The sequence below is a fragment of the Lathamus discolor genome, chromosome 20, assembly GCF_037157495.1.
Source record: "Lathamus discolor isolate bLatDis1 chromosome 20, bLatDis1.hap1, whole genome shotgun sequence".
Taxonomy (NCBI): Eukaryota; Metazoa; Chordata; class Aves; order Psittaciformes; family Psittacidae; genus Lathamus; species Lathamus discolor.
This window is the reverse complement of record NC_088903.1, coordinates 5,204,946-5,232,139: the sequence shown is the minus strand read 5'-3', so window position 1 is coordinate 5,232,139 and position 27,194 is coordinate 5,204,946. Positions and strand designations below refer to the sequence as shown.

The window sequence follows — 27,194 nt, the reverse complement described above, 5'->3', positions numbered from 1 at the left end:
GCGCGGACAAGCCAGCCGCGGCGAGACACCCCCCCCCCCCCCGCTTTCATCTCAGCGTTGATTTTTAGGAAGGAAAATGGATCTAGAAGAAGGGGGATGTGTAGCGAAGGGTGGATTTGGGGGTACCGGGGTGTCGACCCCCTCCAGCCCCCCCTGGGCGCGGCGCCCCGCTCGGCCGGCAGGTGGCGCGCTCCGCCAAGGTGGGGGGCGAGCGCGGCGGCGGCGCGCACGGGGATTCGGGGCGCCGCGCACCGACTCGGGCCTAAACGACTCCGCGATCGTCATTATTTGTAACCATAGAGCATGAATTACCTCTTGAGGTCATCAGTGAGAATTTACGACTGGTCAACAAAAGCACGTGATTCCCAAACGCACCCCCCACCCTCCCCCCCCCCCCCATATTTGGCCGCATACATAGCAAAAACGAAGTACAGTGCATCGCTATAATTCATTAATACATCATAAATCGTCAAGCACAGGGTTATAACGACCACGAGCCACAAATCAAGCCCTCCAAAATAACCCAAATGAGCTCTTACTTTGTAAACTCGTTCTCAGGGCGCTACCCAAATGGCCCCGACTATCAGTTACTAAATTATGGGACCAGCAGTTCCATGAACGGTTCTTACAGAGATTCAAGCACCATGCATTCCAGCTCTTATGGCTACAACTACAATGGGATGGACCTTAGCATCAACCGCTCAGCCTCCTCCAGCCACTTTGGGGCTGTGGGGGAGAGCTCCCGCGGTTTCCCTTCTCCAGCTCAGGAGAGCAGGTTTAGACAGGCGTCTAGCTGCTCCTTATCTTCTCCCGACTCCCTTCCCTGCTCCAACAGCGAGAGCCATGGAGGCAAACCCGCCCCGTCCCCCTCCGACCAAGCTCCTTCTGCCAGCACCACCAACACAAATTTCACAGAACTAGACGAGACCAGCGCGTCCTCGGGAGCCGACGAGGGCACTCCAATAAGCAGCAGCATCCCCCGAGCACAGGCAGAGCCCATCGCGACCTCCACCGCAGCAACAGAAGGGCAGGCACCTCAGATATTCCCTTGGATGAGGAAACTTCACATTAGCCATGGTACAGCTACTTCTTTTTCCGTCGTTGTCGTTGTTGTTGTTTATTTTCTCACCCCCCTCTCCTTTTCTCTCGTGTTTTAGTGTGTTTTTTTAATTTCCTTTCCCCTTTTCCTCCTCCCCCCACCCACCCCCCCCAACCCCCCCACTCCCTTTTTTCTCTCCTTCCTTTTATTCCGTGGAGGCGCTTTGATCAGAAACGCAGCTATTTATTGCTTTTGTATTTCTTGCTCTGATCGCTGCTTTAAAGCTGCCTCTGGCGCCTCGAAGGGGTGGGGGTGGGGGGCGATTTTATTTTACTTTCGCTATTCTCTCCGCGAAATGGGCGCCTATTTTCAGCTCCTAGCTCTATGCGGATGGTGGGAGAAGGTAATTTAAAAATTGAGGGAAGGGGGTGTTCCTTGGGGGTGTGTGTGGGGGGGTGTGGGGGAGAGGAAAGGAAAGAATTGACCATTAAAATGGCATTATATGCACAGATGGTTCTCTCAGTCCTTTTCTGCTCTTATTTTGCTGGGTGTATTCTTGACAATCTGCTCTTGACAAAACCAAAATTGCGAGGAGATACAGAGGAACAGAGAGACACCATCACACCCCCCCCCACACCCCCCCCAACTACACACACACACTCGGCCCGGTTTTCTCCTGGAGAAAAGAGCCTTAAACCTGAACCCCCTGCAAAGAGACCCAGAAACACCCGGGCAGAGGGGGCAAAAAAGGGGAGATGCAGAATCTCGCTTCTCCAGTTAAATTATGAACACTGAGTTGGGAATGTCGGTTCTGGAGGGGCCGAGGGTGGGGGGGTTTACACGTGTCTGGGGGTGTGCGAGAAAGGAGGGGGGGTGGGTGTTATTTGGGGAACAAGCAGCATTCCAAGCTGCCCGAAGAAGGCGAGTATTTTACCTCGGTTTTACAATACATATATCTATCTATATAGCCTTAAGGATAACAAAAATCTTAGCAGAAAGCAAAACCCCAACCCCGCTGTTGTCCGTGTTATTCAGACATGACTGGACCAGACGGGAAGAGGGCGAGGACAGCGTACACTCGCTACCAGACCCTGGAGTTGGAAAAGGAATTCCACTTCAATAGATATCTCACCCGCAGGAGGAGAATAGAGATCGCTCACGCTCTCTGCCTCTCCGAACGCCAGATCAAAATCTGGTTCCAGAACAGGAGGATGAAATGGAAGAAGGATAATAAACTGAAAAGCATGAGCTTAGCCTCGGCGGGCAGCGCCTTTCAGCCATAAAGTCTAGAGGAGGAATATCGAGGGAAGAAGAGGAGGCGAGAAAGAAATCCGTAAATAAATAAATAAAGCGCAGATCTTAGTTTCGAGTACTGTACAGTGAGGCACCTTCCTTTCGGCATGTTGTTGATATGCTAAACCAACGCGTATGGTACCGTTATCCCAGGACTGAGTCCATGTCGTGTTCTGTTTGTTATGAAATTTGGGGGTTTAAATCTTTTCCTTTTTTTTATATAATTAAATTTTATTTCCAGATGCTCCTCATGCTCCTGTTCTTCTAAATGTCTGTGTCCGTGCTCTCTTGATGCTTTCTGGAAAGCTAGCATGTTTTATGTGAGCCCTTTAAATGTTATAACTTATTTATAAATCGAGAACAGATACGGTTGTTTATTTGTTCGGTTTCTTTTCTTCACCCCCCCCCCCCCTTTCCTGAGTTTACTGCTTTTGGGTGAGTTGTTCTCTGCCTAAGCTAAAAAAGGGGGTTCCTGCACTACAGTGGCAAAAAAAAAAAAAAAAAAGCTAAAAAAACCCAAACAAAAATGTAAAAAAAAAAAAAAAAAAAGGGGGAAAAAAAAAGAAGGGAAAAAAAAAAAAAAAAGGCAAAAGCTCTTGTATCTGTCTTAAAATTGTCCAGTCTGTGTTTTAGTTCAAACTTCAGGCCAGGATTTCGAGTCCCAGCCTAATTCCAAGACGTACTCTTAGACGTGGGTAAACTTCACTATTATAAAAGAAAAAATTATGTATAAAATCGGACCAACAATAGAGTGCTCTAATGTCTGTAAATACTAGAAATATTTCTGATGTGACTAATAGACGGTTTGTAGTGGGCAGAGTGAATGCAATGTTATGTGTAAAAATGGCATCTGTCATGTCTAGCTGCCTGTTAGTACTTTGCCAATAAGCTTTTTGTATTTGTTTGTAGCTTTACTTGAAGTCAAATAAACGTTTCTCCTACTCACAAAGGCTCCCAGTTGCACTTTATACACAAGCTCTGAGATCCGCAGCCCATGCTGGAGCCGCGGAGATGCCTGGCGTGGGGCTGAGCCGCTGCGAGGAACTCTCAGCAGAGCCCCAGCCTCTCCTGGGCAGCTCTGGGGAGCTCAAAACCACCAAATATTCAAACCAAAAGCCCTCCAGGCACCGGCCGGACACAAACCGCAGCCCTTCACACCTCCCCGAACGCCGTCTCCCCAAAACACCGCCGATCCCCCCCAACCCACGGTAGCAGACAAACTGGTTTCCAGCACTTCAAGTTGCAATCCCGCGGTATAAACGCAGATTTACGTGCATTTCAGGAGTTAGATCTACATACACACACGCACATTTGAAAAGCCAGAGGTATTTATGCCCACATACGCGTACACATAAACCTGCGCTCTATAGAATCACAGACCGGTGTGTTTGGATAGATATATTTGAAATATATATAAATAAACATGGATATATACAGCATACATTTCTGCGCTGAGCTACGCCCAACTCTGCTATCTCTCGTCCTCGGTTTGTTGTGCTTAACTGCTTTTAACTCCTAGTCTCCGGCTTAACATGTAAATAACATCTCTGCAACTACTGACATTCACTACAACGAGTCATTTTGGCTGCAGATTATTTAACATCATCAAAGATGGCAAATGTTGCCATTTCGCTACCTAGGGAATCTCACAAGGCACGAGATACTCCGGTTTAAAGTCGCTCGATTTGGCAAAACGCCACTGACATCTCTACAATACAGCTTAGGCTTTTTGTTCGTAGCAAGTAAAGTTGGAGCTTAAAACTTACCAAACTTAATCTCCCACTGTTTAGGTACTTCTTAAGTGATTTTGAGAGGGATGTGAAGTGGACTGTCAGGTCCCAAACCATTTGCTCGCCTTCCCTTGATTTTTTTTCTTTCTTTTTTCTTTTTTTTTTCACTAATAGCAAACTATACCAAAAGTGGGTATGACATTTAGATGTCAAATGGATAGGGTTTTATCTAGAAGTTAGATCGTAAAAATCGCCCAGACCTCAGACAGATACCCCTCACTGGCTCTCAAAAGTCACGTGAGGTCCATAAAGTTAGTTTTATGGTTTTGGGGAGTTGACAATGTACAATATATTTCACATTCTCTAGAATGTTAAGTGACACTTTAACTGCTTGGTTTGGCTTGTAAGGGGCAGCAATGGGTGAGCACTTTTCCAGATGAGATAAACGTTGCAATTGCAGGGAACATGTTTTGCGGGTCCATTTTTCAGTCCAGGGAGCCAATAGACTGGAGTCCTGAAAGTAAGTTCTGAAATATTATCTGCTTAAACTATTTTAAAGGGTTGATATGACTAAAGGCTGAGCGGGGAGGAAAGAGGGTCTGTCTCTCTTTCAGAGCTTTATTTCTCACTTTTAAGAAGGTCTTAATTCTTATCCTCCCGAGAGCTGGAATTGCATTACATTTCCATCACAGCTTCGAGGCCCGCAAGTAAACTTTGTGGCAGCGGGAGAAATAGAAAAGCTGTAGAGATTCATTATCATTGCACGGCAACTCCATCCTGTCTTTGCCGGGGGACATGTGTACTTCAGCCAAAGTTTGGGTTTATCCTTCGCCATTCTTGCGCGTTTATTGGAGGCGATTTCGGTGCGTTTCGAACTGCTCGCAAATAGCCACAAACCTGAACCATGACTTTGCATGTCAATCAGCGATATTCTGACTGTGCTTTTCAGGGTGTTAACACCTTTTGATTTGCATTATTTTCACCTTCTTGCCATAGAAATGCACCTTTTTGTTTCCTTTCGGCCTGTGTAGAGACCGGGATTTTTTGCCCCAGGGCTTTCCCCTCCTTTCTCCTCCCCTTTTTTTCCCCCTTTTTCCTCCCATTTTTTCCTTCCCTCCTCCCCCCTCTTGGGTTTCCTTGGGGTTTTTTTTGCCCCCTAATAATACAAATGAGTTTCCTCATATTCCCGTAGTTCGTTTCTCTCACATGGAGCCACTGACTGACCGCTGTTATGTCTCCAGCCTGTCCTGAAGTGCTACAGAAAAATAATCAGAGAGGCTGCAGTTTGCAGACAGAGCGTCCAAACCTTACGGAGCTCACCGATATAGCCCAGATTTCCTTCTCGCCCTCTCAGGGCTGACATCGCTCTGGAAAAGGCAGGCAGCAGCCTTTTGCTTTGGGAAAATAAACAAGTTGGAGGGAAGGGCAGGAGCGCGGAGCCTGCGCGGGTGAGGGGCGAGGGGCTGTGCTGGGGCTGGCCGGGCAGGTGGCCCCAGCCGTGGGTTCTGACTCCGCGGCAGCGCAATAGAGCAAAAGCGATCAAAATAAGGCTGATAGAGCCAAATAGAGAGAGGGGAGAACCCCATAAGGCAACCCTGGAGAGGTTTCTTATTTTGCAAGCCTAGCAGCCACATTTGCAGGAGAGGTGGGGGGCACTTAGTCCACACCTGAACCAACTCACATCAGTTTCCCCCCCCCCCCATCGCTGTTTCAAAAATAAAACCAATTTTTAAACAAGAAAGTTCAAAGCGGAGGTACTGGGGAGGGAAGGGGGCGGCTAGAATTGGGAGCACTCACAAGTTTTTTTTTCCCCCTCCTTTTTAGGGTAAGACAACATTTGGTGGACACATGTCCGTCTCTTTTACACAAAGCAGAATGTCCCCCTTTAGCACACTTTGGAGATTGCTTTTCCTTCCTTGGGCTGTTTTTCCTGTCCTGCTCCATGTGGCTCCTAATATCTTTGCTATCATCATTTGAACTTCTGGCTTCTCCCTGAGCGGTCAGGGGGTGGCCAGTGCAATCCTGGAACCCTCTGCTCTGAAAACCTGTAAACACAGATTCAAAAAGCTGGAAATTCAAGGAAGGGAAGCGGGGTGCAGGGAGCTTTTCCTATTCAGCAGCCTGGTTTTATGCTGAGCAGCCTCTCCCTAATCCCTGTGCAAGCTGGACGCCTGCTTTTTGAGTTAATAATAAAGATCTTTCATAGGATCCTAAAGTGCTTCCATGGCATGACCTTGAAAGGTGAATTTAGCCCCTCAAGCTGCAGATGGTTTGTCTACACAGGGTTAGAAGCGCTGGAAGGAGAAGGGATGTGGGGAAAGGCATGCGATCCTGCTGGGGTTAGCCCAAATGATGGCCTTCTAATTCCTTACCCTCCTGGTCTCTACTGGTGACTAGAAATCATTTCTCCTGATTCAAATGATAAGTAGTGTTTTAGGCAGGAGAAGTGTTACCTCTTCACTTCAATGTATGTTTGAAATGTAACTGTAAATTCAATGCATACAAGTACCCATAAACACTCTGATTCCAAAATATATTCATCCATCCATGTAGCCATAGATCTATCCGTTCATCTGCCTCTTCCCCATCTATCATCTGCATCACTGACCCCTACATCCCACTCCAAGGTTTTTATACAGTCCCAGGCAAAGTTTCCTCCCAAAACCACTCTGATCACAGGCAGCACAAGTGGTTTTCTTCTTACATACCACAGTTCCTAACCCTTTGGTGTGCACAACATGTTATTCCAAGGGGAAAAAATAAGCATACCAGGACAACCAACCCAAGGGGAATTTGCAATGCAGTCTAGCCCCAGAACTTTGTGGTGAGGAAGAGATGCCTTTGGGGGTGACAACAGGGATCAACCCTGTGCCACCCCTTTGATCTGAGCATCCCCCGTGCAGGGATGGCACCCGGCCTGTGCCACCACAAAGGAGCAGGGACTGTATTTTGTTGCTGTCATGATAATATCACCCTTACCATCACTTTCAATAAACCCTGTCCTCTCTGTCTGAGATCTGCCTTCTACCTGCAGCATGTAGCATGTTTTTAAGATAGGGTTTGTTCGGGTTTTTTTTTTACAAGCTGGATTTTGGAGGGTTTATTTGGGGATTTTGTTTCTCTTACATGGCATTAACCTCCATCTTCCTGTGAGGCATAAGCAGGGATCATTGTCTACCATTTTACAGCCTGGAAGGGATCACAAGCTTAGCACAGGCTTCCCTCCCTCCCTCCCTCCTTCCCCGTTCTTTAAAGAAAGGGAAAAAAAAAGGTCTCCCTGTTGCTGGTGAAAAGGAAGTATAAGGAGAGTAAACAGGAAAACGGAGCTCTGACCGTGCAGGTAGGCGGGGATTTTCCTTTGCATTTTTCATCGTTTCTCTCACTTTAATGGCATACATCAGACATGGGACAATTAGTTCTTCTGTAGCTGTAGAAGACAGAATAAATACAAAGTGCTTTAATAACGGCTCTAAGAATACGGAGAATCTCTAGCACATGATTGCTGCTTACGAGGAAAATCTCCTTTTATTAACCCTTGGTTTTGCAGATCTTTCTGTCAGGACTCTGGGTACCCATGGGGGAAGCCTCTGTGTGACTCCCCAAAACCGGGTCTGGTGAGGTAGACATGGGCTGTTTGCTCCAAGTGAATGAAGGCTTCCAGAGCTCGGAGGAGCCTCCCCAGGATCTTACCTGTTTCACAGCACCTCTCACATCCAAAAATAAATGCAACCGTATGACCTTACACCTATTTTTGCTCCCTGTCCTCTCTCTTTAGCTTTCCCCCTTCTCTGAAGGTTTCCTATTTCGTTTAGTAAACGTTATGGAAACCTCACTGCTGCTTTGAAGGGCAAAAAAAACCCCACAGCAGTTATTTCTCACCCAGGAGCCAGCCCAGGCTCCACAGCCTGGAGGAGCCAAGCTGAGCATCTGTATTAATTCCAGCTCCCTTCAAGCTGCCTTTTGGAGTGTCTTCCAGGGAGGGCCAGGGACCCCAGTGCTCAGACTGCTGCTGAAGGGCGAAAAATAGATGAAATTTCACCCGTAAAATGCCCGTTTTGGTTCTTAGGATCGTTCAGCAATAAACAGGGGGGTGGGGAAATGCATTTGTGAGTGGTTTGGGGAGCGTTTCAATGCAAAAGGCAGCTCGAGGTTGCAACGCCGTTGTCAGGCCACTGTGAATGTCACGGTTTTATTGATGCAGTTATTTTTTAGGGCTCTTTTTCGTCAAGCTTTCGTGTGTTTCAGACTTTCTTTGCTCACCGGGTTCAGGGTAAGAGAAAAGAAAATTCCCTCCCACTTAGGTTTTAAAAACCTCACCCAAAGGAGCACGCAGAGCAAACTAAAAACAACCCCAAAACAAAGAAACCCCACCAAAAACAAACTTCGCCAAGGTAACCTAGTTACAGATGTGTATGATGTCTGATTTTATTCAACAAAAAGTGATTAAAATCTGTTAAAGGATTTAATTAAGAGAATTAAATGAAAAGGAAGGGGCACAAATGAGTTGGAAAAAAAAAAAGCGAAGCTATTCTAAACGATTAAATCGCCATTTTAACAGTATAATGGGGTTTGCATACTGAAAAGAGAAATCAGAGCTCATATCTCATCAATAATTCATAGGCAAGAGGGATCATTCCGAGGTCAGCAGACTTGTACAGCCCCGGCTCCTCTCTTGGAGGAGAGGGTGAGCTTCGTATCACAACACAGTGCGGGCCCCGAGGGCTGCCGGAGCACCTTTGCAAGGAAAACATAAGCTCCAGGGTTTTTTCTTTATTTCTTTCTTTATTTCTTTTCTTCTCCTCCCCCCCCCCATTTTCTACCCCTTCTTTCTTTCCTTTTTTTTTTTCTTTCTTTTTTCTTTTCTTTTTTTTTTTTTTCTTTTTACTTTTAATGTACCCATCCCACTGCGCGGGTGTGTTGGGCACTGGCCGTAACCAAGGGGGAAGGCTGGAGAAGGACTGGATGTGGCTCATATTGCTCCACTACAGACCCACAGCAGCGATGTGGTATTTAAGCCAAAGGGATCTCCTTGTTCTGCTTGTTTCTGGCCCCAGAAATGAAGACTGGGAGGCGGCGGGTCCCTCCTGCCTTGGCAGAGAGGCAGCGACTAGAAATCTCACTGTTCAGGCTGTAATTCTTGTGGTTCAGTCTATTTAGAGGAAGACTCAGATTATTCACCTATTTCTTTACCATAGTCCTGTAAATGACTCCAGCCCACACTCCTTCTGTGTGTCCAGTCCCCCCCACAAGCTTTCGAAGGAAACCACCCCCCTTCCCTCCAGCTCCGCTCCCCGAACCCTTTTCCCTCCCCCACAGCTGAATTTCAGGCTGAGGATTTGCTCTTTCTTTCCCCCCAGCCCCTTCCTCTTTTTTTATTACACGTCCGACCTGAAGGGAACGAGCTGATGGGATTATTTAAAATCCTCTTACTAAAGGTCTCCTCAATTAGGGAACCCGAAAATGACTTTTATGGGCTTTGGCTCCTCCTCCGGGGTTTCTTTCCAGTCCTAGAATGGATTTAAGAATGAAATTTTCTTTCAGAGCGTGGCTATTTCGGTGTCTGAGCTGATTTTTTCCCATTCTTTCCTCTCCTAACGTTAAATAAATTATATTTGGAAGGAGGTTGATAACTTAACTAGGGAGGTGTCCACCCGGCATAGTTTTTCCGTGTTCTGTTACCCTAAATAGCTTTAAAAAGAAACTATTTTGACAGCGAGCGTTGAAAGAATAAGACTAGTACGAGGTTTTTCCCCCGCTTTGATTTATCTCTTTTTAACATGTGTATGTATGTCTCTCTCTATACACACACACATATATATACCCTTCAAGTCAAAACAAATTACAGCGCCGGGATTTGGGGGAAAGGACGTTTGTTTGGTGCAAATCTGGGCTGTTTATGTAGGGAGACTGCAACGCCGGGCTGGAGAGGGGGGTGGTCGTGGTGGGATGGAGCGGGGAAACGGGCGCCCCGGGTAGGGAGATTTGCCGAGGCTGCCTCGGCTGTAACGTCCCCGAGCAGCCAGCAGAGCCCGCTTCAGACCAAGTTCACTGCCAGCGGGGCCGGGCCGGGCCGGGCCGGGCTGGGGCGGGAGCGGGACCGGCCGCCCGAAGCCCTCCAGTCCTACTGCCCGAGCACTCCGCGGCTCCCTAAGCAACACGGGAACCCTCTTTATCCTCCGAAAAAGGAGGAAAAATCTGCCCCAAAATTAGATCAGGGCAAATAACCTCCTTCAAAACCTCGCCGAGGAAATCCCAAATAAAAGAGAAATAATAAATTATATTATTTCTTGAGGGGTTCCCCCTCTTTGTTCTCTAAATGTAAAAATGTGGGGGAAGCAAAAAGGGTAAAATAAAACCAGTGGTCTAAAGCAGCAATGGGTGATGTGGGCAGAAACATCTGATGTTTGCAGAGCTCTGATTATTTTTTTGTTCTTCCTTGGGTAGGGAAAAAAAAAATCCCAAAGAAACGTCCTTTTTTCCCCCTTTTCTTTTCTAAGTAAAATAAACAAAATAGGAAAATCAGCAGCGCGTTGGTTTCTAGAGGCGTAGCCAGTAACTCTGGTCTTGGGGGGCTTGTTAGTACAGCATTATAGCTCGAGGGGTCAAAAAGTTGAGGGTCAAAAGTTTACGCTGTGCGTGACTCGGTCTTGTGTATAACCCTGATAGACTGATGTCAGTGGGAAAAAAAGAGGGAGAGAGAAAGAAAGCTGGAAGGGGAGGGGGGGGCGAGGTGGGAGGAAGAGTCTCTGCTGCTGGGCAGAGATGAGAGAGGATGATAGCGAGGTGGGAGCGACCTTCCGCCGCGAAGGCAGAAAGGGGGGATAAGAGGCTGCGGGATTTTGGGGTGGGATGTGGGTAGAAAAGAAGGTGGATTTGGGTCTGCCGCGAGGAAACGCCGAGAGGGTCCTCACTGTTTTTTTTCTAAGATGAGCCCTGAAACGCTATTTGGAGTGGAATGAACTGAATATAAGGAGAAGTGCATTTATTCAACTCAATTACGAGGAGGTCCCTTTAGGATATTAAAGCGAGCAGTTAAAAATAATTTTCATTCCAGAATCAATTTTATTTGGGGGAAAAAATTAAAAAAAAAATAAAATACAAAAGCCCGACAAGTTTGGTGAAAATGTGGTTCCAAAATCTTTACTTGGAACCACTTCCAGGATCCTTGAAGAGGTGCCTGGCCCCCATAGAGCCGAGCATCTTTAATACGGACTCGGTAGGAAGGCAAATAATCATCCACAAAAAGAAAAGAATGACACGAAATAACGCCCATGATTTACCGTTCGCATTTCTACCTTAATCGTAGAGAATCTGAAAAAGTGATATAGAGGCAAAAGAAATGGATTGATGGCTTTAAAAACCCCAATATATGTATTTAAAGGCGGTTTTAAGTGCTCGTTTCGTCGCTCGCTCCGGTTAAAGCAGCTAATTTTGTTTTGCAGCACGTTTTCCGCCGGAATTTGAATGAAATGGTTTCTATTTCTTGCTTGAAATGTGACTCCACTCTGGTCATTGCAACAGTTTAATGAACTGATATAATAAATATTTCCCTTGGCATTTCAAAGTTATTTCTACACTGCCAGACTTTGAACCCTCCAAACTCTAAATATTATTTGCACTGGGACTGGGGAAGATCTTTTCAATAGCTGCTTAAGCAAACAGTCGTAGCAAGGCAAACTCTTCCCTTTTTGCCCTGCAAATTTGCTTTTTTTTTTTCCCCTCGGCTTTTAAATATTTTCAGTGCCTAAATACTTATAACAAGGGTCATTTTTCTTGGAAGAGAAAGAGAGAATATTAGAGCCCTGGGAAAGGCATTCTGGAAAATCCATTTGCTTTCCCGATGCGGATATATTCATGGAGTAGGTGAAATTCAAGCGAACGTAAAGCGTTTTGTTTCGCGTGATAAGACTCGGCTTTAATTAATTGCCATGAATTTGCTTGGTATTTATAAAATATCACTATATGAGGGCTCCGGTTTAGTTGTAACTTGGGTGATCCATCTCTTCGCCCTTGTAATTACTGCACTTATCTCTCTAGAACAGTCATTTCTACTCCAGGTTTATGGAACAGGTAATGGATAATAAAGGCCATTTGTTTTCGGGATATTAAAACAAGCAGGTATAATTTCACGGCAATAAAGGAAAAAAAACCCCAACCCAAACCACCTCCCAACTTTCCTTCTAATATTCACTCCTCCATCAGAACGTTTAACTTTCCATTTAGGGACGCGCGTTCGTTTGAAGTGGGTTCATTTGGAGAGATGCGAGGAGGGAGGGAGATAGGGGAGGGGAGAGGGGGGAAATTAAAGGTACCATTTCCAAGGATATTTCTAATTTATCTCTCTTGCTCGGGACGGACTCGGCTTAACCCGGGAGTCTCCGAGTACCGGCCGGGCGCTGCAAACACAATTTAGGGCTCTTTTCCTTCTCTCGATATCTATTTATAGCTGTTATTATTATTTTCTCTACCGGACAATCAATTGAATGCGCTTTTTAATCCCGATTTACTCTCCAATGACCTCTTAATCGCGGTCTTGGAGCTGGCGCTGTTAACAGGGAGATAAAGGGTGAATCCCCGCAGGGATGTGCTGCTCCCCCCTCGCTGCCTCACTGTTTTTAAGGGGAAAAATATGATTTTAAAATATTGTTATCCTAAATGGAAAGGACACCCAAGGCTGGGAAACCACGCAAGGCTTAAATCTGCTTTTCCCTGTTGCAAAGCAGGTGTGGGCCGATTCCTACCCGACCCTTCAGCCTCCTTCCCTGCTGTTGTACATCTCGAATGGTCGTTATTAAATGTTTTGCCTTAAAGAAGCGCCTTAGCCCTCCGTGTGCTGGGGATACACACACACACACAGTTCTATACAAGAAAGTTTGCGCTTGGAAAAGGGTGGAAAAAGGCAAAAATAAAAGAAAAGATCCCCTTCTTCACGGCTGCTAAAGCCGAGAGCGAGATTTCAGAGGGAGGGGGGATATAACAGGCAGAAGGGGGGAATCATAAAAGCCCTACAAATGAAAGCGCGGAGCGGTGCGGAGGGCGCGCGGCGCGGGGTGAACCGCGGGTCAGCGCGGCTCTCGGCGGCCGCCGCGCTGCGGACACGCCTCGCTGTTTAACAAAGACTGACAAACTATGAGATTAATACCAAAACTTGCGGGTTTCCCACCCCAAAATGCTCAGAGGGCCTCCCGGCGCTGCCGGGAGCAGCTCCGCTCGCCGTAAAGGACAATAGTGGTTTATACTGGGGGGAGAGCGGGGGAGGGGGCACCCACTAAAAAAAAAGCAGAAGAAGAAGGAGAGAGAGAAATTAGTGTTCTTATCGAGAATTAATCTCATTGTAAAAGCAACACTGGGGAGAGAGGGCGGAAAAACCGGGCTAGGGTGGGGAGGGGAAACGGGGTGGGGGGATGGGGGTGTTTAGGGGGTTCTATAGGATTCCGCCTGCAAAACCTTCCCAAGTTTTGGGGGAGCCCCCTCGGGGATTACTCCGAGGAAAAGACCCACGTTTTGCTAAGGTAGGTACCGCTGTCGGTGTTACACCTGGGCGGTGGGCCGGGCTGCGGAGGGGGGGGGCACTAAGCAGGGGGTACCCCCCCCACCGAGTGCTGTCTCTTTTGGGGGGAACCGCGTATGCACTCAACATGAAGAACGGGATAACAACCCCCACCCCCTGCGCTGGCAGGTGCCTTTGGGAGGGTTTTGGAGAGGGTTGAGGGCTCCCCTGGCCACCCCTTGGCGGTGGACACAGGTCGGGGGATCCGGGGGACACCCCTTTCCTTCCTGCCTGAGGTTACTTTGACATGGAAAAGAGACGGGGTGGAATTTGCTGCGGGAAACCCGCGACGTGGGGCGGTTTAATAGAGAAAGCTGTGAGGAAGGGGGCTGGGAGGGGGGCAGCGAGGGGCTGCCTTTAATTTGGGATCGGAGGCAGAGAGGGGGAGAGTTCTTGGAGGTGTTTGGGGGGAAGGTGGCTGGTAAACGCTAGGGGTGCTGGTTTGCTGGCACCGACCCCTGCGTGCCACCGGGAAGGAACATTAAACCTTTCTCTTTCCTATGTTTTTTTTCTTAAGAATGTGGGAGGGGGGTAAAAATAAGGAATAGGCCTTAGTTATGGCTATTGAAACTCCTCTCCTCGGTTAGGAGCCGGCTGCGAGGAAATCCAGTAAAATAAATCAGAGAGAGGATTGGAGAGGAGGAATAACATTTCAGTTAATAATAATTTAAAGGAAAAAAAAAAAAGGAACTCTGATGGGATTGGTTCTGTGGAATTATTTCATGGCATCCAGCTACACGTTGAACAAGCGGATTTTATTTGGCTCCTTACTTTGATGGCAGGTTTTAAAGGGGAAGGTGAATTTTAGAGTGGCTGCTGCTCCCCAGTGTAGGTCTGTGGAGGGGGGGGAAATCTGCTCCATGCAAAAAGCGGCTTTGCTTCACTCTGCGACTTTGGTTGGGAATTTGGGGACTTGTTCAGGCGTGTAAAATGGTCTGGGGGTTGTCCCAGGTGCATTTGGGCTCATTGCTTAAAATATGCCGTCCTTTTTCGGTTTCTCTTCGAATGATACGTTTTAGCATGAAAAGCGACTATTCGTCTTAAAGTACCCGAAAAATCTCCGGGCATCGTGTGTCCGGGAAAGCCCCGGGACATTCGTGCTTGGCCACGACTCTTTTCATTAGGAAAAATGAAGGAATTTATGAAATATATTGAAGATGTTTTGCAGGGATTTTAATGGAGGGGAAAGGCGGCTTTTCTCTAACATCCTCTTTGCTGTGGCATTTAAATGCAATTAATTCCGGCGATACTTGACCGAAAAGGTTCTGCCTTTTGAAATACAAATAAAAAAAGAATAGGGGGAAAAAAAGGGGGGGATGTTGTACTTTTAATCTCTTGGGCAACTGTAATTTTAAACGAAATCTCAACATGATGCTACCCTCATTAGTTCCGAATGAAGGTTCATTACCTAGACAGGATGAATATTTTATTGCTTTATATCCCTTTTTCGGAAATGAAACGCCTTTGATCTTTTTCTCGGGTTGTAAAAAGAATTGCCTGTCATAAAAAAAAAGCGCCTGTCGTCCCATCTGCCTTTACATTCTGTATTTCTTTTCATCTGTTTCTCGCTTATATCTATATATATAATTTATCCCTACACGCACGTAGAAACCCAAACCTTAGTTGACCTCCAAGAACGAAAAACGGATTAAATCTCTGCGCTGTGTATCAGAAACTCATCCCGTGGGTTTCAGGGTGGAGGGGACCGGGCAGGGGCGTTTCGCTTTTAAACGGCGATTACTTAGATTCGAAGCTCTTTACGCATCTCTCTCTATAGATACATATTCAGGAGCGTATTTTTTAGCAGAGCGGTAAATTAACATGCAAGGGATGGAGGAGAGGGTAGGAAAGTTCCAGGTTTTCTCTCCTAGTATTGGCTATTCGGATGCTGTGTTGGTGCTTTAATTAATCGTCTTTCCTCTGAAGAGTGAAATCTTTGAACCGTCTTTACCTATAGATTAATTCCTGATCTCTCGAGTCCCAAAACTCTGCCCTCCCTCCCCAGAAGACAATTATGGCGGTAGGCGAAGATCTCTGACCAAGGAGGATGCATCTGTCTTCTATATGTACCCTGTAGATCCGAATTTGTGTAAAGGAAGTTGGGTCACAAATTCGTATCTAGGGGAATATGTAGTTGACACAAACACTACAGGTCCCACACCCAGAAGGCAGTAAAAACAAAACCACCACCACCCCCCCAAAAAAGAGCCACCCACACCCCAGAACCTTAAATAAAAGGGTGAAAACAAATCTTCACCAGAAAACCGTTTTCTGGCTGAAAAGAAATACTTTGGATTTGACCTTAGCTCAACTCCAGCGCTCCTGCGATAAACTTTATCATCACTTCGAGATAAAATCTGTGCTCTGAGGGGAGGTGGGGGAAAGAAGGGGGAGGAAGGGGCGTTATTGCTGCCATTTAAGAACTAGGAGCCCACTATTGCTTTAGGTTGTGTAATCTCAGCACTGACATCAACAAAACTAACATATATATACATACACACACATATTGCTGCTTGCGAGGAGCTTATTGCGCGTTTCGGGTTTAAACCCGGCTTTGTGGGGGTGGTGGCTTTTGAAAGGCTGCTGGTTTGCTCGGGCTTTTAAAGCGTCTTTATTACCAGAAGGGCTAGAGGAAGATGCATTAGGACTTGGGCTAATTCGCTTTTGTAATTGTTCATCAAGCCCCTGATTCCCTGCTCGGAGGACGGGCTCCCTTTGCCACCGGTGCGTGGGAAAACGGTCAATCTCAGAAATGTGATTTAGGACACCGGGCACCCCGAATTAGCTGATGAATTTCTTATCGATCCCCAACGAGCCCTATTCATCTCTGCCAGGCTCGTCCCTTCCCGCATCACCTTGGCGGGGGATGAGCTGCAGCCCCCGCCCGCGGGGGCCTCTGCAGAGCGTGTAGGGGGGCACCAGCGGCCAGCCCCGCAAAAATCATTTTTTACTTCTATTTTAATGAAATCTGGTTTTGCTTGGGGGGGGGGGGGGAATGCATTTATTTTTCCCACCCCTCCTCCTTCTCCCACACACCCCCCCCCCCGCCCCGAGCCAAGGACACACCCCCGGAGGGGTGGGGGCCGGTCCTCGCCCGCGGGGCTCTGCGGGGCTCGGGGCCGGCAGGGCCGGGGTCGGGGTTGGGGGGGAGTGGGAGCCCCCGGTCGCCTCCCGGGGGTGCTCAGGGCCCCGGGAGAGCCCGGGCTGGGCAGGTTTCCTTATCCGGGGACCGCGGGGCCCCTCGCCATTGGCCCGCGCTGTCACATGGACTCAACTTTGTTCACTTGACAGTAAGTAGGAGGGTTCCGCGAAACAGGAAAACGAGTAAAGGGGGGGACGGGGATAAATTTTAGGAGAGATAGATATATATATATTTTTTTTTTCCGTGTGTGCAATTCTAAGAAATTAATGGCCATGAGCTCGTTTTTGATCAACTCCAACTATGTGGACCCCAAGTTCCCACCCTGTGAAGAGTATTCCCACAGCGATTACCTTCCCAGTCACTCGCCGGAATATTACGGCAGCCAGAGGCGAGAGGGCACTTTCCACCATGACGCGATGTACCCGCCGCGGTCAGCCTGCGAGGAGCAGCTCTACTCCTCCTGTCCCAGCGCCGGCCGCCCAGCAGCGCTGCCGTCCCCCCGGGGTCACGGCCGTCCTCCACCCGGGTTGCGGGGCCACCTCCCCGCGGCAGGCCCCCCCCGCCAGCCGGGCACCCCCAGCCCGCCGCCCTCCTGCAGCCAGGACCCCCGGAACCCGCCCGCCCCCCCCTGCAAGGAGCCGGTGGTCTACCCCTGGATGAAGAAAGTCCATGTAAGCACGGGTAAGTGAGCCGAAGCGCTTCGCTTTATACCGAGTAGCACCTCAAAGTCTTGTAGAAATCCTATTGCACCAGTTGTAAAATAACCATTCGCGGAGATTTACGATCGCCTGTTTGCAGAGCGGTATAATTACATCCTCCATAAATTTTTATTGCTCTGCTTGGCCATGTGCCTTTGAAGTCTCTGTTACCATCCTCCTCCAATTTCTTGCAGGCTACTTTTTTTTTATGGCTGTTGAATCTTCATAAGTTAAGTTTTATGTTTTCGTAATTTGTATTTAAGTGGCGGGTTGAGTAAACTTTTACTATCCCTCCCCTTTTTTTTTTTTCTTTTTTCTTTTTTTTTTTTTTTTTTGGTGTGTCATATTTAATAACAAGGAGTGTCTGCATTTGCCTGCTTGCATGTGTGCAGGGGGAACTCTAAAGATTTGGGGATAATACAGCGATGCTCAAGTAGAGGTGTGTGTATATATATACGTGTGTGTGTATATACACACGCAGAGGGCATGGAAAATGTGTCTAGGGGACCTTATAAAAACGTTTAGACAGGAATACACGTCAAGCAGCGAGGATGGAGGTGGAGATTTGCAGATAGGTTCTGAGTGTATTTTTAGCAGGTTTGTGGTGTGGTTTTTTGAGTGTATCCCCCCCACCGAAAGAATGTGCGATGCTTTTTTGGGGGGAAAGGACCCGTTAAAGGAACAGCTCGGTAATTCTTCTGCTCTTTGTTTTGTTTTTTTCTTCCTTTTTTTTTTTTTTTTTTTTTCTTCTTCTCCTTTTTCTTTTTCCTCCTTTGTTTGTTCAGTAAACCCCAATTACTCAGGAGGGGAACCGAAACGCTCCCGTACAGCCTACACCAGGCAGCAAGTCCTGGAGCTGGAGAAGGAATTTCACTATAACCGTTATCTCACCCGGAGGCGCAGGGTCGAGATCGCCCATTCCCTCTGCCTCTCCGAGCGCCAGATCAAAATCTGGTTCCAGAACAGGAGGATGAAATGGAAAAAAGATCACAAGTTACCAAATACCAAGATCAGGTCTAACTCTTCCAGCTCCTCCGCCAGCCTGCAGATCCCACAAGGAGGATCTCAAAACCGATCTCATGGACCAGCCACCAGCCTATAACTATTCCTTGGATGCATGCGTGGATGGGTGGATGGATGGATAGATGGATGGATGGAGTGTGCGTGTTTGTGAGTTTGTGTGTGTGTAGGGAACACATGGTACTTTGTTTTTAATGCTCCGAGAAGCGAGGGAAGGAGGGGTGCTCTTTATTTATAGGGGAAACAGGGAGACCCAGCTGCAACAAAGCAGAGCTGGGCTGCTGTGCCTCTTCCATTAAGAGGAGGCTGTAGATAGTAGTTTTCAGATTTGGCTAAGATGGATCCTTGTTTCATCTTTAATCACGCCAAGCTCTGCCCCATTTGTCATGTTTACTCTCCCGTACAAAGGATGGACCTTATGTCTGCTATTACCTCGACAACCAGCGCTCACTTTAATAAATGAGGCTCAGTTTCTTCAAGACGAACTGGATTTTCTCCCCCCTCCACCTACCCCCCACCCCCCCCTTTTCCCCCCCCCCCCTCTTCTTTTTCTTTTCTCGCCTGCCAGCCACGAACGGGAAGTTTCTATCCCGCTATCCCAAAGACGCGGCGATTCTAACACGGCCCTGCCATGGAGGGGGGAAAACGCAACAAACACAACCCAAATCCACGGGGGTGCGAGAGGGGGGATGCTCCAGGACACTGCGCTGGTCCTGAGTGGAAGTGGGGGAATACCCTGAAGGGGGTGGGAGGAGGGGGGAAGGAAATCTAGGTCAAATGGGTGGTGGACAAAGAAAGAAGGAGGATGGGGAGTGCTGCAGACACCCCCCCGGCTCTCACCCCCCCCCCCCCCCCCGGCTATTTTATTTCCAGTATGTTAATAGTGACTCTGGGAAGGGGAGGTGGGGTAGTTTAAGAACAAGGTGATGAACTGTGGCACCTGGATTCACCCCCATAGCCCAGGGTGAGGAGGGGGGAACACCCCTCTCCTTCTGTGGAGCCCAGTTTTGTACTGAAAATGTGAATTCGGGATGGAGGGGTGAGGGTTTGTCCCTCCGGGGTGAGCCAGAGCTTTGGCAAGGCCCCCCCCCCCCCCCCCCCGATACATTTCCACTCCTCTCTTTGTCCTTCTTGCTGTCTAGAATTACCTGTAATGAGCAGAGAAAAGAAACAACAGCAGCAACAAAAAGCGCAATTGGAAATAAATCTGTTCATTGTGAACCTGCCCCTGCGTGGTTTTTATTGTGGGAAGGGGGGTGCTGGCTTTTTATTGTGGTGAGGATCAAAAAAATACCTATTTTCAAGGAATGAATTAAAGAGCACGTTCCTTTTTTGCAGGCATTTCTGGTGTCAGTGGCACAGCCTCAAGTCCCTAATGAAAACAAAAGATGTTTGACTAGGGTATATCAGCCTTAAGTACTGCTAAGCCGTACATATTATGATTTATTTGTTCTAAGCATATATTAATATGCTCTTCCCAAACTGGGCTCAGCCAAAACAGAGGGAGTCATTAGCGCTTTGCTTTGCTGTGAGGAATGGATGGAGCGATGGATTTCTCTAGAGAGACTTCTCGGGTTTAAAAAAAGACCCCAAATCTCCTTCTCCGAGGTAGTTAATGCATTAATGAGTCTAATTTTTGCACAGATGTTTCTCGGTGTTTGCAGGTTTTCTGTGTGTTTTGATATTACAAAGGAGCTGGCTCCTGCGATAGCTCAGAGCCTGACAAGCAAATAGATAATCAAGAAGACAAATGGCTCCTTTTGTGAGCCGCAGCTCTTGTATTAATTTTCATTTTCTTCCTCATAGAAAGTATCGAAAATACGGTTCAGGACGAAATAACATTCCAGGCCTAAGTTCCAAATATATAAAAACTGGACTATTGTGCTCAGGGGGGTCTGTCAGGGCTTGAATCCTCGGCACCAGCTGAAGAAAAGGATCATTTTCTTATACTCTCCTCTCAAGGCAAAAATGACTTTTGCTTATTTGTTCAATGCTCGTGGAATTCTCCCGGACCCCCCATCAGGACCGAAATATTCCCCCCGCATTTCTTCCCAAACAAAGGCAAGGCCTGAAATATTTCCAAGCCAGGGTGTGTGGATGGGTTATTCCTTGAGTTGTAGTAAGTCACCGCACGGCCACGGCGCAAAGAAAGTGTCCCCCCCCTCAGTGTCCCTGCCCCCAGCTCGAACAAAGGCCGCTCGATTTTTCTTTCTATTGACATTTTCATACTTTAAAATAATATTAATGTAGTCACATGGCACAGCTGTGATGCAGGAGAAAAGGATTTATGGCTGTATTTTTGGTTAGCTATAGCGGGTTTAGCAGCAGCAACTACAAACCTTTCAAGTTTCTTTCTATGTCAACCCCCTTTTTTTTCCCCAGGGAGGGTGGCAAGGGCTGTATTTTATTGCAATGCCTGAGGTTGGGGTGTTGTGGTGGTGGTGTTGCATTTTATTTTCCTGTTTCTCTCTTTGATGTGCGGGGGTTGTAAAGAGGGTGTTATTTTCGAGATAGTCCTTCTAAGAATGGCAAAAAATCGTTCTGTTTTTAAAAAGAAAAAGGCATATGCTTCCAGGAATGTGGGGTCTATAGAAGCAAATCAAAGCTGGAAAGTATGAATAGAATAGAAGGGGGAGAAAAGAAGATTTCTATAGGACCTAAAAGTTCACAGCCATTAGAAGCAGACAGAAGCTAAGAAAAATGTGAGAATTATACAGAAAATCATTAATCACTTCTTTTCTTTAAATACTTATCCTTTTCCCATTGTTATTCAACAGCAAATCTCCGCAGACCGTCTGTTGGGAAAAAAGCACCCGGAGTTCTACAAGAATCTTCAGGGGAAATAATCTTATTAATAATAAAATCTGGATCGTAAAGGTGAAAGCTTTATTTTTGGGGGAGAAAAACAAAAGCAAAACACCCCCCTCTCAAAGGGATCCCCTTCCCCCAGACCTCTCACTTTGGAAGAAACCACCCAAACCATGAGGGCCGTCTCTGGGGCGTTGGAAAAAGGATGTGGGAGCGAACCAGGTAACAGAGCTGCTCTCTTGGCATGCGTTTCGGGTCTGTTTATTGCCTCTTCCAGCAGAAAGCTGGGGAAGCAAGAGGCAAAAAGGGGGGAAAAAGGAGCTAAAAAGGAAAAAGGGCAGAAAGAAAAACAACATGTGAATGCATGTGCGGGCTTTTCCTCCTGCTTTCTCGTTTTGTTTTGGCCGGTGTAAGCAAGGCAAGCGGCAGAGAGAATTTCCAGGCGGCTTATTCGTGGCGAGGGCTGTGTGTGTGTTTCTCTTCGATTCGGGGCTGTTGCGTGTGCGGGATCGGCCCCTTGGAGCTTCGCTGCGGGACCTCTGGCGAGTCTCTAGGGAGGAGTACTGGAGGGGGGGAACCCTCTCTCGTTCCTGTCTTTTCATCCTTTTTCCATCTTTTTCCCTTTAACAAACATTGATTTCCCTGAACAACATCTCCCGCCCGTTACGGACGGTTGTGGGGAGCGTTTGAGGGGTTTCGGGGTGCTGGGATCCCCTGGTGCGGGTGTCCCAGGGGGTCTGGGTGCCCAGAGTGTGGGGGTTCCTGAGGATGTCTTTGTCCCTGTACTGCCTGTGTCCCGTGGGTGCTGGTTCCTGCCCCGTCCCGGGAGTGGTGTGGGAATACCATAGTGAAGGAAAGGGCTGAAAACTGGGGAGACAAACTCCAGCGCTGGCAAGCCCCGATCGGGGGAAGAGAGTTCAAGCAGAGGACACGTTTTCTAGGCGATTAGCTGTGTATTATAGCCAGGGAGTGACCTCGCAAACCCCTTGACCTCCCCGAGGCTGGACATTGTGCTCAGCCCGCAGCGCAGCAAAACTTTGCGTGTGCGAGGTCCCGTCAGCCTGGCCCTCACCACGGCCTCGGGCCGTGGAAGCCGGGAACCAGCCCCGGGAGGCAAGGAGCGGGGGGGGGGGGGGAAGGGGAAGGAGAGAAAGGAATGAAGAAGGGTCTTAGAAGTGGGGTTATTTCTGCTTTCTCACGGTTTAATGGTTCTGCTGCCCAGCCCGGGCCCGACAGACGCTTTCCCCTCTGATTTCACTTCAAAGCCCTCTGTCTTGGCGTGTTGCTTCGGTGTGAGAAAGGAGAGGGAAGGCGCGGAGCTTCCGCGCCGCGTTGGCTCTGCGAACAGAGCCCTGGTTTACCCCCCAAACTCGGGGGGAAGCAGCCCCAGCCCCGCAATGCGCGAGCGGAGCCCCTCGCCCGTCCCCGCGTCTCATCTAGCTTCTGATTTTCAGAAATTCCTTTGTCTGAGAGCCCCCCCCCCCCCCCGCACCTCCTCCCACTTCGCTCCTGCCCACGGCGCTCTCAAAAGCCTCTCTGTGCCCAGCTGCCTGCGCGGAGCAGCGCGGAACGGTGCGGAGCTGTGAGGGGGGATCCCACCCTGCGGGGGGGGGATGACACTCGGGGGCCTCTCCCCCCCTCCCCGAGCTGGGACCCCCATTTCCTGCCCCCAGCACCAGTTCGGCCAGAGCTGAACCCCTTTGTTACCCGTTAGTAGCAAAATTGGACAAAAAAAGGGTGAGAAAATGCTATAACTCAACCCACTGAGTAGTTACTGGAGAGAAGGGGTATAGAGAAAGTAGAAATAAGTATATATGTGTATATCTGTCTATATATGCAAGGATATGGGGGGGTATGTTCGTATATAGGTGGTGGTGGGTGATCGTGCACCCCCTCTATAGCTCTGGGTCGTTCTAAAAGCTCTGCGAACGGGTTGGGAGTTTCTCAGCCCCGGTGGCAGATTTATGATCCGCAATAAGAACGGCGTGTTTAAATCCGTAAATCAATCTCGCTTTCTCACTATATAAACGTTCATTTTATCTTTAGAAAGAAAACGGCTTTGATCACGGCACCTCGGAGGGTGAAGCCGCTGTTTATGGCCGCGTTTCCGACCCTTTGAACTGGGGGCTTGAAAAAAATAAAAGAAACCCCCGAAACGGGTGCTTCTTTTGCATGAAACAAACCCAAAAATGTCAGGGGAGGTGGAGAGGGGGGTATCTGCCCCGTTTGCTGCCTGGGATGACTCTGATCCTTTCCTCCCCCTCTCTTTTTTAGTGTATTTACTTGGCTCCATTCACAGGGACTCTACCTTTTATGACAGGGAAGAAAAAAAGAAGTGGTTGTGTGAAGAGAAAGTTGCGGCTTCTGAATTGAGCTGAAGTTCCAAAATACACCCCCCCCCCCAAGTTTCCTCCCTCTTGGGGATCCCTTCCCCCAGCGACAGAACCCCCTTTGAATCGGATTTCCACCCCCTCCCCACTCCTTGACCAAGCGTCTCTCTTCCAACAACGACTTTCACTCGATAAAATCGATTCCGAAATAATCGAGGGCTTTTGAAAATGAAGCGCTTCCCTGCTCTCGCCTTCCTGGCCGGGGGCAGCCCAGAGCCTCCCCCACAAACCAACCTAAATTTGGCTTAAAGGAGGACTAAAACCTCTTTTAGGCTTTTCAATTGTACGTTGATGTTTAACACGAGCTCCCTCCAGGCTTTACCCTTGGAGGTCGGAGGGGTCGGTTCCCCGTGTAGCCGCCCCAATGGGCTGAAGGGGTGCTGGTGTGCTGCTGGGGGGGCTCTGCCCTGGGGTTCCCCTGCCCTGCTCTGCTCTAGGACGCGCTCCTGAGGCTTTCAGGCTCCTTTCCCTATTTTGGGTGGTGGGTTCCCCCTGTGGACTCCGAGGCCTTTCCAAGCCACTTCCCTTTGTTGCTCATTCTTCTTCCCTTTTTTTCCTTTCCAGGATCCTTGTACTTGGCAGCTCTCCTCAGAGTCCAAATTAGATTTGATTTTATTTTTTTAATGCAATAAATGCTGGCCAAACAATAACAGCAGCGGGGAGAAAAGGCCTGGAAGGGAGGGCTGTGCTCTTGCAAACCAGGAGTATAAATATTCTCAGCTGGTTTAGACTCTAAAACAGTTGTGCTATTCAGTACAAGCCTGCCATGAAAATCGCAGCTTGGAGAGGGGAAATAAAAATAGAAAGGAAAAAAAGCACAATGTGGTTTAGCTGAAGCCGGGTCCAGCAAAGCCAAGCTGTAGGCAATGTTTAGGGAAGGGTTTAAGGGCTTTTAAGATGGGGGAATAAAGCTAAACGCGTGCCCTTGGTCAGGGCAGGGGGTTGAGGTGGGTGCCCGTGCACGGCCTCTCACCGCCGTGCCAGGCTTTGGGGAGCAGCCCTGAGGAAGAGGGGGGAAAGGGGAAAGGGGGCTCTGTCCACCTCGAAAAGCTTTGTTCAGTTGGAAACTTCTTTCAAAAACTACTGTTCCGGTGGAAGGTCACAGTGGTCCTTTGAGTATGAAACTGCGAGACCCCCTTCCCCCTTCCCATCACGTGATTCATTAAATAATTAATGCCGAGCTTGCAGAATAGATATGTATTCGTCAGGAAAATCGCAGCCATGGACTCCTTGTGTCTGACGTGAAATTCAACTGTCCTTTAAAAAACAAGCCTAGAGCTGAGGGGGGGGGGGGTAAAAAAAAAGAGGGAGAGAAAGAGCGAGAGGGAGAGAGAGAAAGAGGGGGAGAGGAGGAGAGAGGGAGAGGAGGCTGCAATAAAACAATTCTCAGGACCCACGAAGCCACGCCGAGGGCTGGATTATTGTAAGTAGCAGGGGCTTCCCAATTCCGAGCGTGTCTATATGTCCATGTAAATTTATTGTTTGTTATTAATGTTATTGTCGTAAAATGTGACAAATCGCCGTCTTCATTTCCTCCCATTTCTCTTCACATGGCGCTATGGATGTTTATACCCATCGAGGCATTTCATTGATATTTTTAGGAATATTCCCCTCTCTCCCTCTCTCTCCTTGCAACCTCCCTTTTTTTTTTTTTCCCCTCATCCCCCTTTCTTGATTTATTACAATAAACATGTCAGCAGCAGCGCGGCTGCCATTGTGTGTGTGTTTGTGAGAGAGTTGTGTTGTTTAGAGTGGTGGCCAAGATAAATCATTTCTGGAGTGAAAATGATGTGCAAGCGATGATATTTTAGAGCGAGGATCTCTCTCTGCCCCACTCCCTGGAGTTGATGATTTCAGGCGATTTACAGTAATAGATCAGCAGCTAATATGAAAGCTCTGGAGCTGGGGGTCTTAAATTACAGCATCTGTGATTACCAATTAAGGCGAGATTTGTATAAATTTGGGAAACTGGGAACGCCTCGTTGCCATATAAACCTAGTAAAAAAGCACGACCTTAATATCAAAATCACAGCTCGGAGTCCTGCGCTGCAACATCTCTTTCTGAACGACAACTCATTTTCTCTCAACTTCCCTCTCCCCATTCCCCGGCAGGACTCCTCGCTGGAGAACAGGCACAGGTTGCTTTAGGCAATTGCTGGAGATGTTTCGTTTTAAACCAGGCACCGAAACCGGATTGAAATGCAACAAACTAATTACGAACCATTTTAAACCAAGACCAATCCAGAGCTTACCGCTGGGAGGTCGCTGCCTCAGAGAGGCGCAGATCTGGTCCCAGCCGGGAAGGCGACTTTGCCCACCAAAGGCAGAACAAAGGGGGGCTATGGGAAGTGAGGCGCTGCCGAGGGACCCAGCCCAGAGGGGTTGACCCCCAGACAACAGCAGAAAGGGGGATAAGCTCCTCGCGGGTATCTCGTTGTGCTTTTGGAGTAAGAGGGTGACTTCGCGTGGCTCGCTCGGGCTAGGATAGTGATGGATGGAGAGGCAGAGAATAGAGCTCTTACGATGAGAGCTGGAGAAGGTGCTCTCAGGAATGCTTCAGGAGCCCGGGCCTGTTATTTATCTTGAGAAAAGCAGAGCTCCGAGGAGAAAGAGCACTGAAATAAGCTTAAATAGTAGCATAACCTGGCCGGCAGCTGTTACCTTCATAGCGATTCTTGTGCAAAACACAGCAGAGCTCTACTAGGGGAATCTCTTTCAAGCCACTAAGTAGCGAAGCTGAAGCGTTTTGGGGACGAGATGTGTGTCCCAAACGGGAGGCATCGGTACCTGCTCTCCTGTCAGCGCGGGGAGCGCATCCTCCACTGCAAAGGGGAGGTCGGGAGTCAGCACTGCCCTCCCCTCCTGTCTCCAAACTGGACCAAATTGGTCCCAACCGGGAGTGTTGAAAGGGAAGGAGGAAGTGAGAGATCGCGTTTTTAAATATTTTACAAGCTCCAACATGCGAGGAGTCAATAAAACTGACAACAGGAGCAAAGATTAAATGTTCGCACCGGATTCTCGAATGAGAATTCCCTGCTTTTTCCCCCCTTCTCTTCTCTTTCCTCCTCTCTGCTCTCAGCCAAGTCTCACACCACCCGAGCGGGGATATTTTACTCTGTCTGCCAGTGTAAACCTTTATGTAGCAAAATTAGAGGAACTCAGCGACTTTCATTAAATATTAAGGGACATCCAGGGACGGTGACGGAGCCAGAAATACAGCATCATTCTCTGTCAAGCCCCGTATTAATTTAGGTTGTCGGCTTCAAATAGATGCAGACCCCCCCTTCTTCCCTCTTTTTCTTCACCCCCTTTATTTTGCTCGGTGCTGTTTTGTTTTACTTGATGGCATACCTAATTTTTTTGTTTTATGTCGGTTTGGGGGGGTTGAGCGTGAGAAATCGGCCCTTGGCGGGGGGCGGCTGCGGGCTCGGTGCGGAGGAGCCGCCCCGTAGCCCCCGCCCCGGGCGGCAGTCCCCTTTAAATCAATACTCGGGGCTCTATTTATCCCCGGTCCAGACGCCTTT

At 48.3% G+C, this 27,194-nt stretch overlaps 2 protein-coding genes and 1 long non-coding RNA gene across 10 annotated transcripts in view; 2 read left to right on the top strand and 1 right to left on the bottom strand.

The window, feature by feature from the left end:
- Positions 1–17,426, bottom strand: part of LOC136024227 (uncharacterized) — a 31,966-nt gene extending 14,540 nt beyond the window's left edge. The window contains exons 1-2 of one of the 4 annotated variants that reach the window (XR_010616794.1): positions 17,105–17,426; positions 7,396–7,489 (exon numbers count right to left, since the gene is read on the bottom strand). This is a non-coding gene — a long non-coding RNA (uncharacterized LOC136024227). The remainder of the gene's footprint in view (positions 1–7,395; positions 7,490–17,104) is intronic. The other 3 variants (XR_010616793.1, XR_010616795.1, XR_010616792.1) reach the window with 3 other exon arrangements.
- HOXB4 (homeobox B4) overlaps positions 1–19,693 on the top strand; it is a 31,234-nt gene extending 11,541 nt beyond the window's left edge. The window contains exons 1-3 of one of the 5 annotated variants that reach the window (XM_065699425.1): positions 4,387–4,582; positions 17,015–17,435; positions 18,238–19,693. In XM_065699425.1, the coding sequence (XP_065555497.1) occupies positions 17,021–17,435; positions 18,238–18,554 (732 nt within the window). In that variant the 5' untranslated portion in view covers positions 4,387–4,582; positions 17,015–17,020 and the 3' untranslated portion in view covers positions 18,555–19,693. Of the gene's footprint in view, positions 1–4,386; positions 4,583–7,384; positions 7,403–13,492; positions 13,575–16,821; positions 16,903–17,014; positions 17,436–18,237 lie in introns of those variants that run through there. The other 4 variants (XM_065699427.1, XM_065699426.1, XM_065699424.1 and 1 more) reach the window with 4 other exon arrangements.
- Positions 410–3,281, top strand: HOXB5 (homeobox B5). Its single transcript, XM_065699428.1, has 2 exons — positions 410–1,077; positions 2,075–3,281. The coding sequence occupies exons 1-2, from the start codon at positions 528–530 to the stop codon at positions 2,320–2,322; spliced, it is 798 nt and encodes a 265-aa protein (XP_065555500.1). The 5' UTR covers positions 410–527; the 3' UTR covers positions 2,323–3,281.
- Positions 19,694–27,194: the final 7,501 nt, after the last annotated feature.

Coding starts and splice junctions, on each gene's coding strand:
- HOXB5 (XM_065699428.1), top strand. CDS start 528: ATGAGCTCTTACTTTGTAAACTCGTTCTCAGGGCGCTACCCAAATGGC. Junction 1,078..2,074: donor GAAACTTCACATTAGCCATG/GTACAGCTACTT, acceptor CGTGTTATTCAG/ACATGACTGGACCAGACGGG.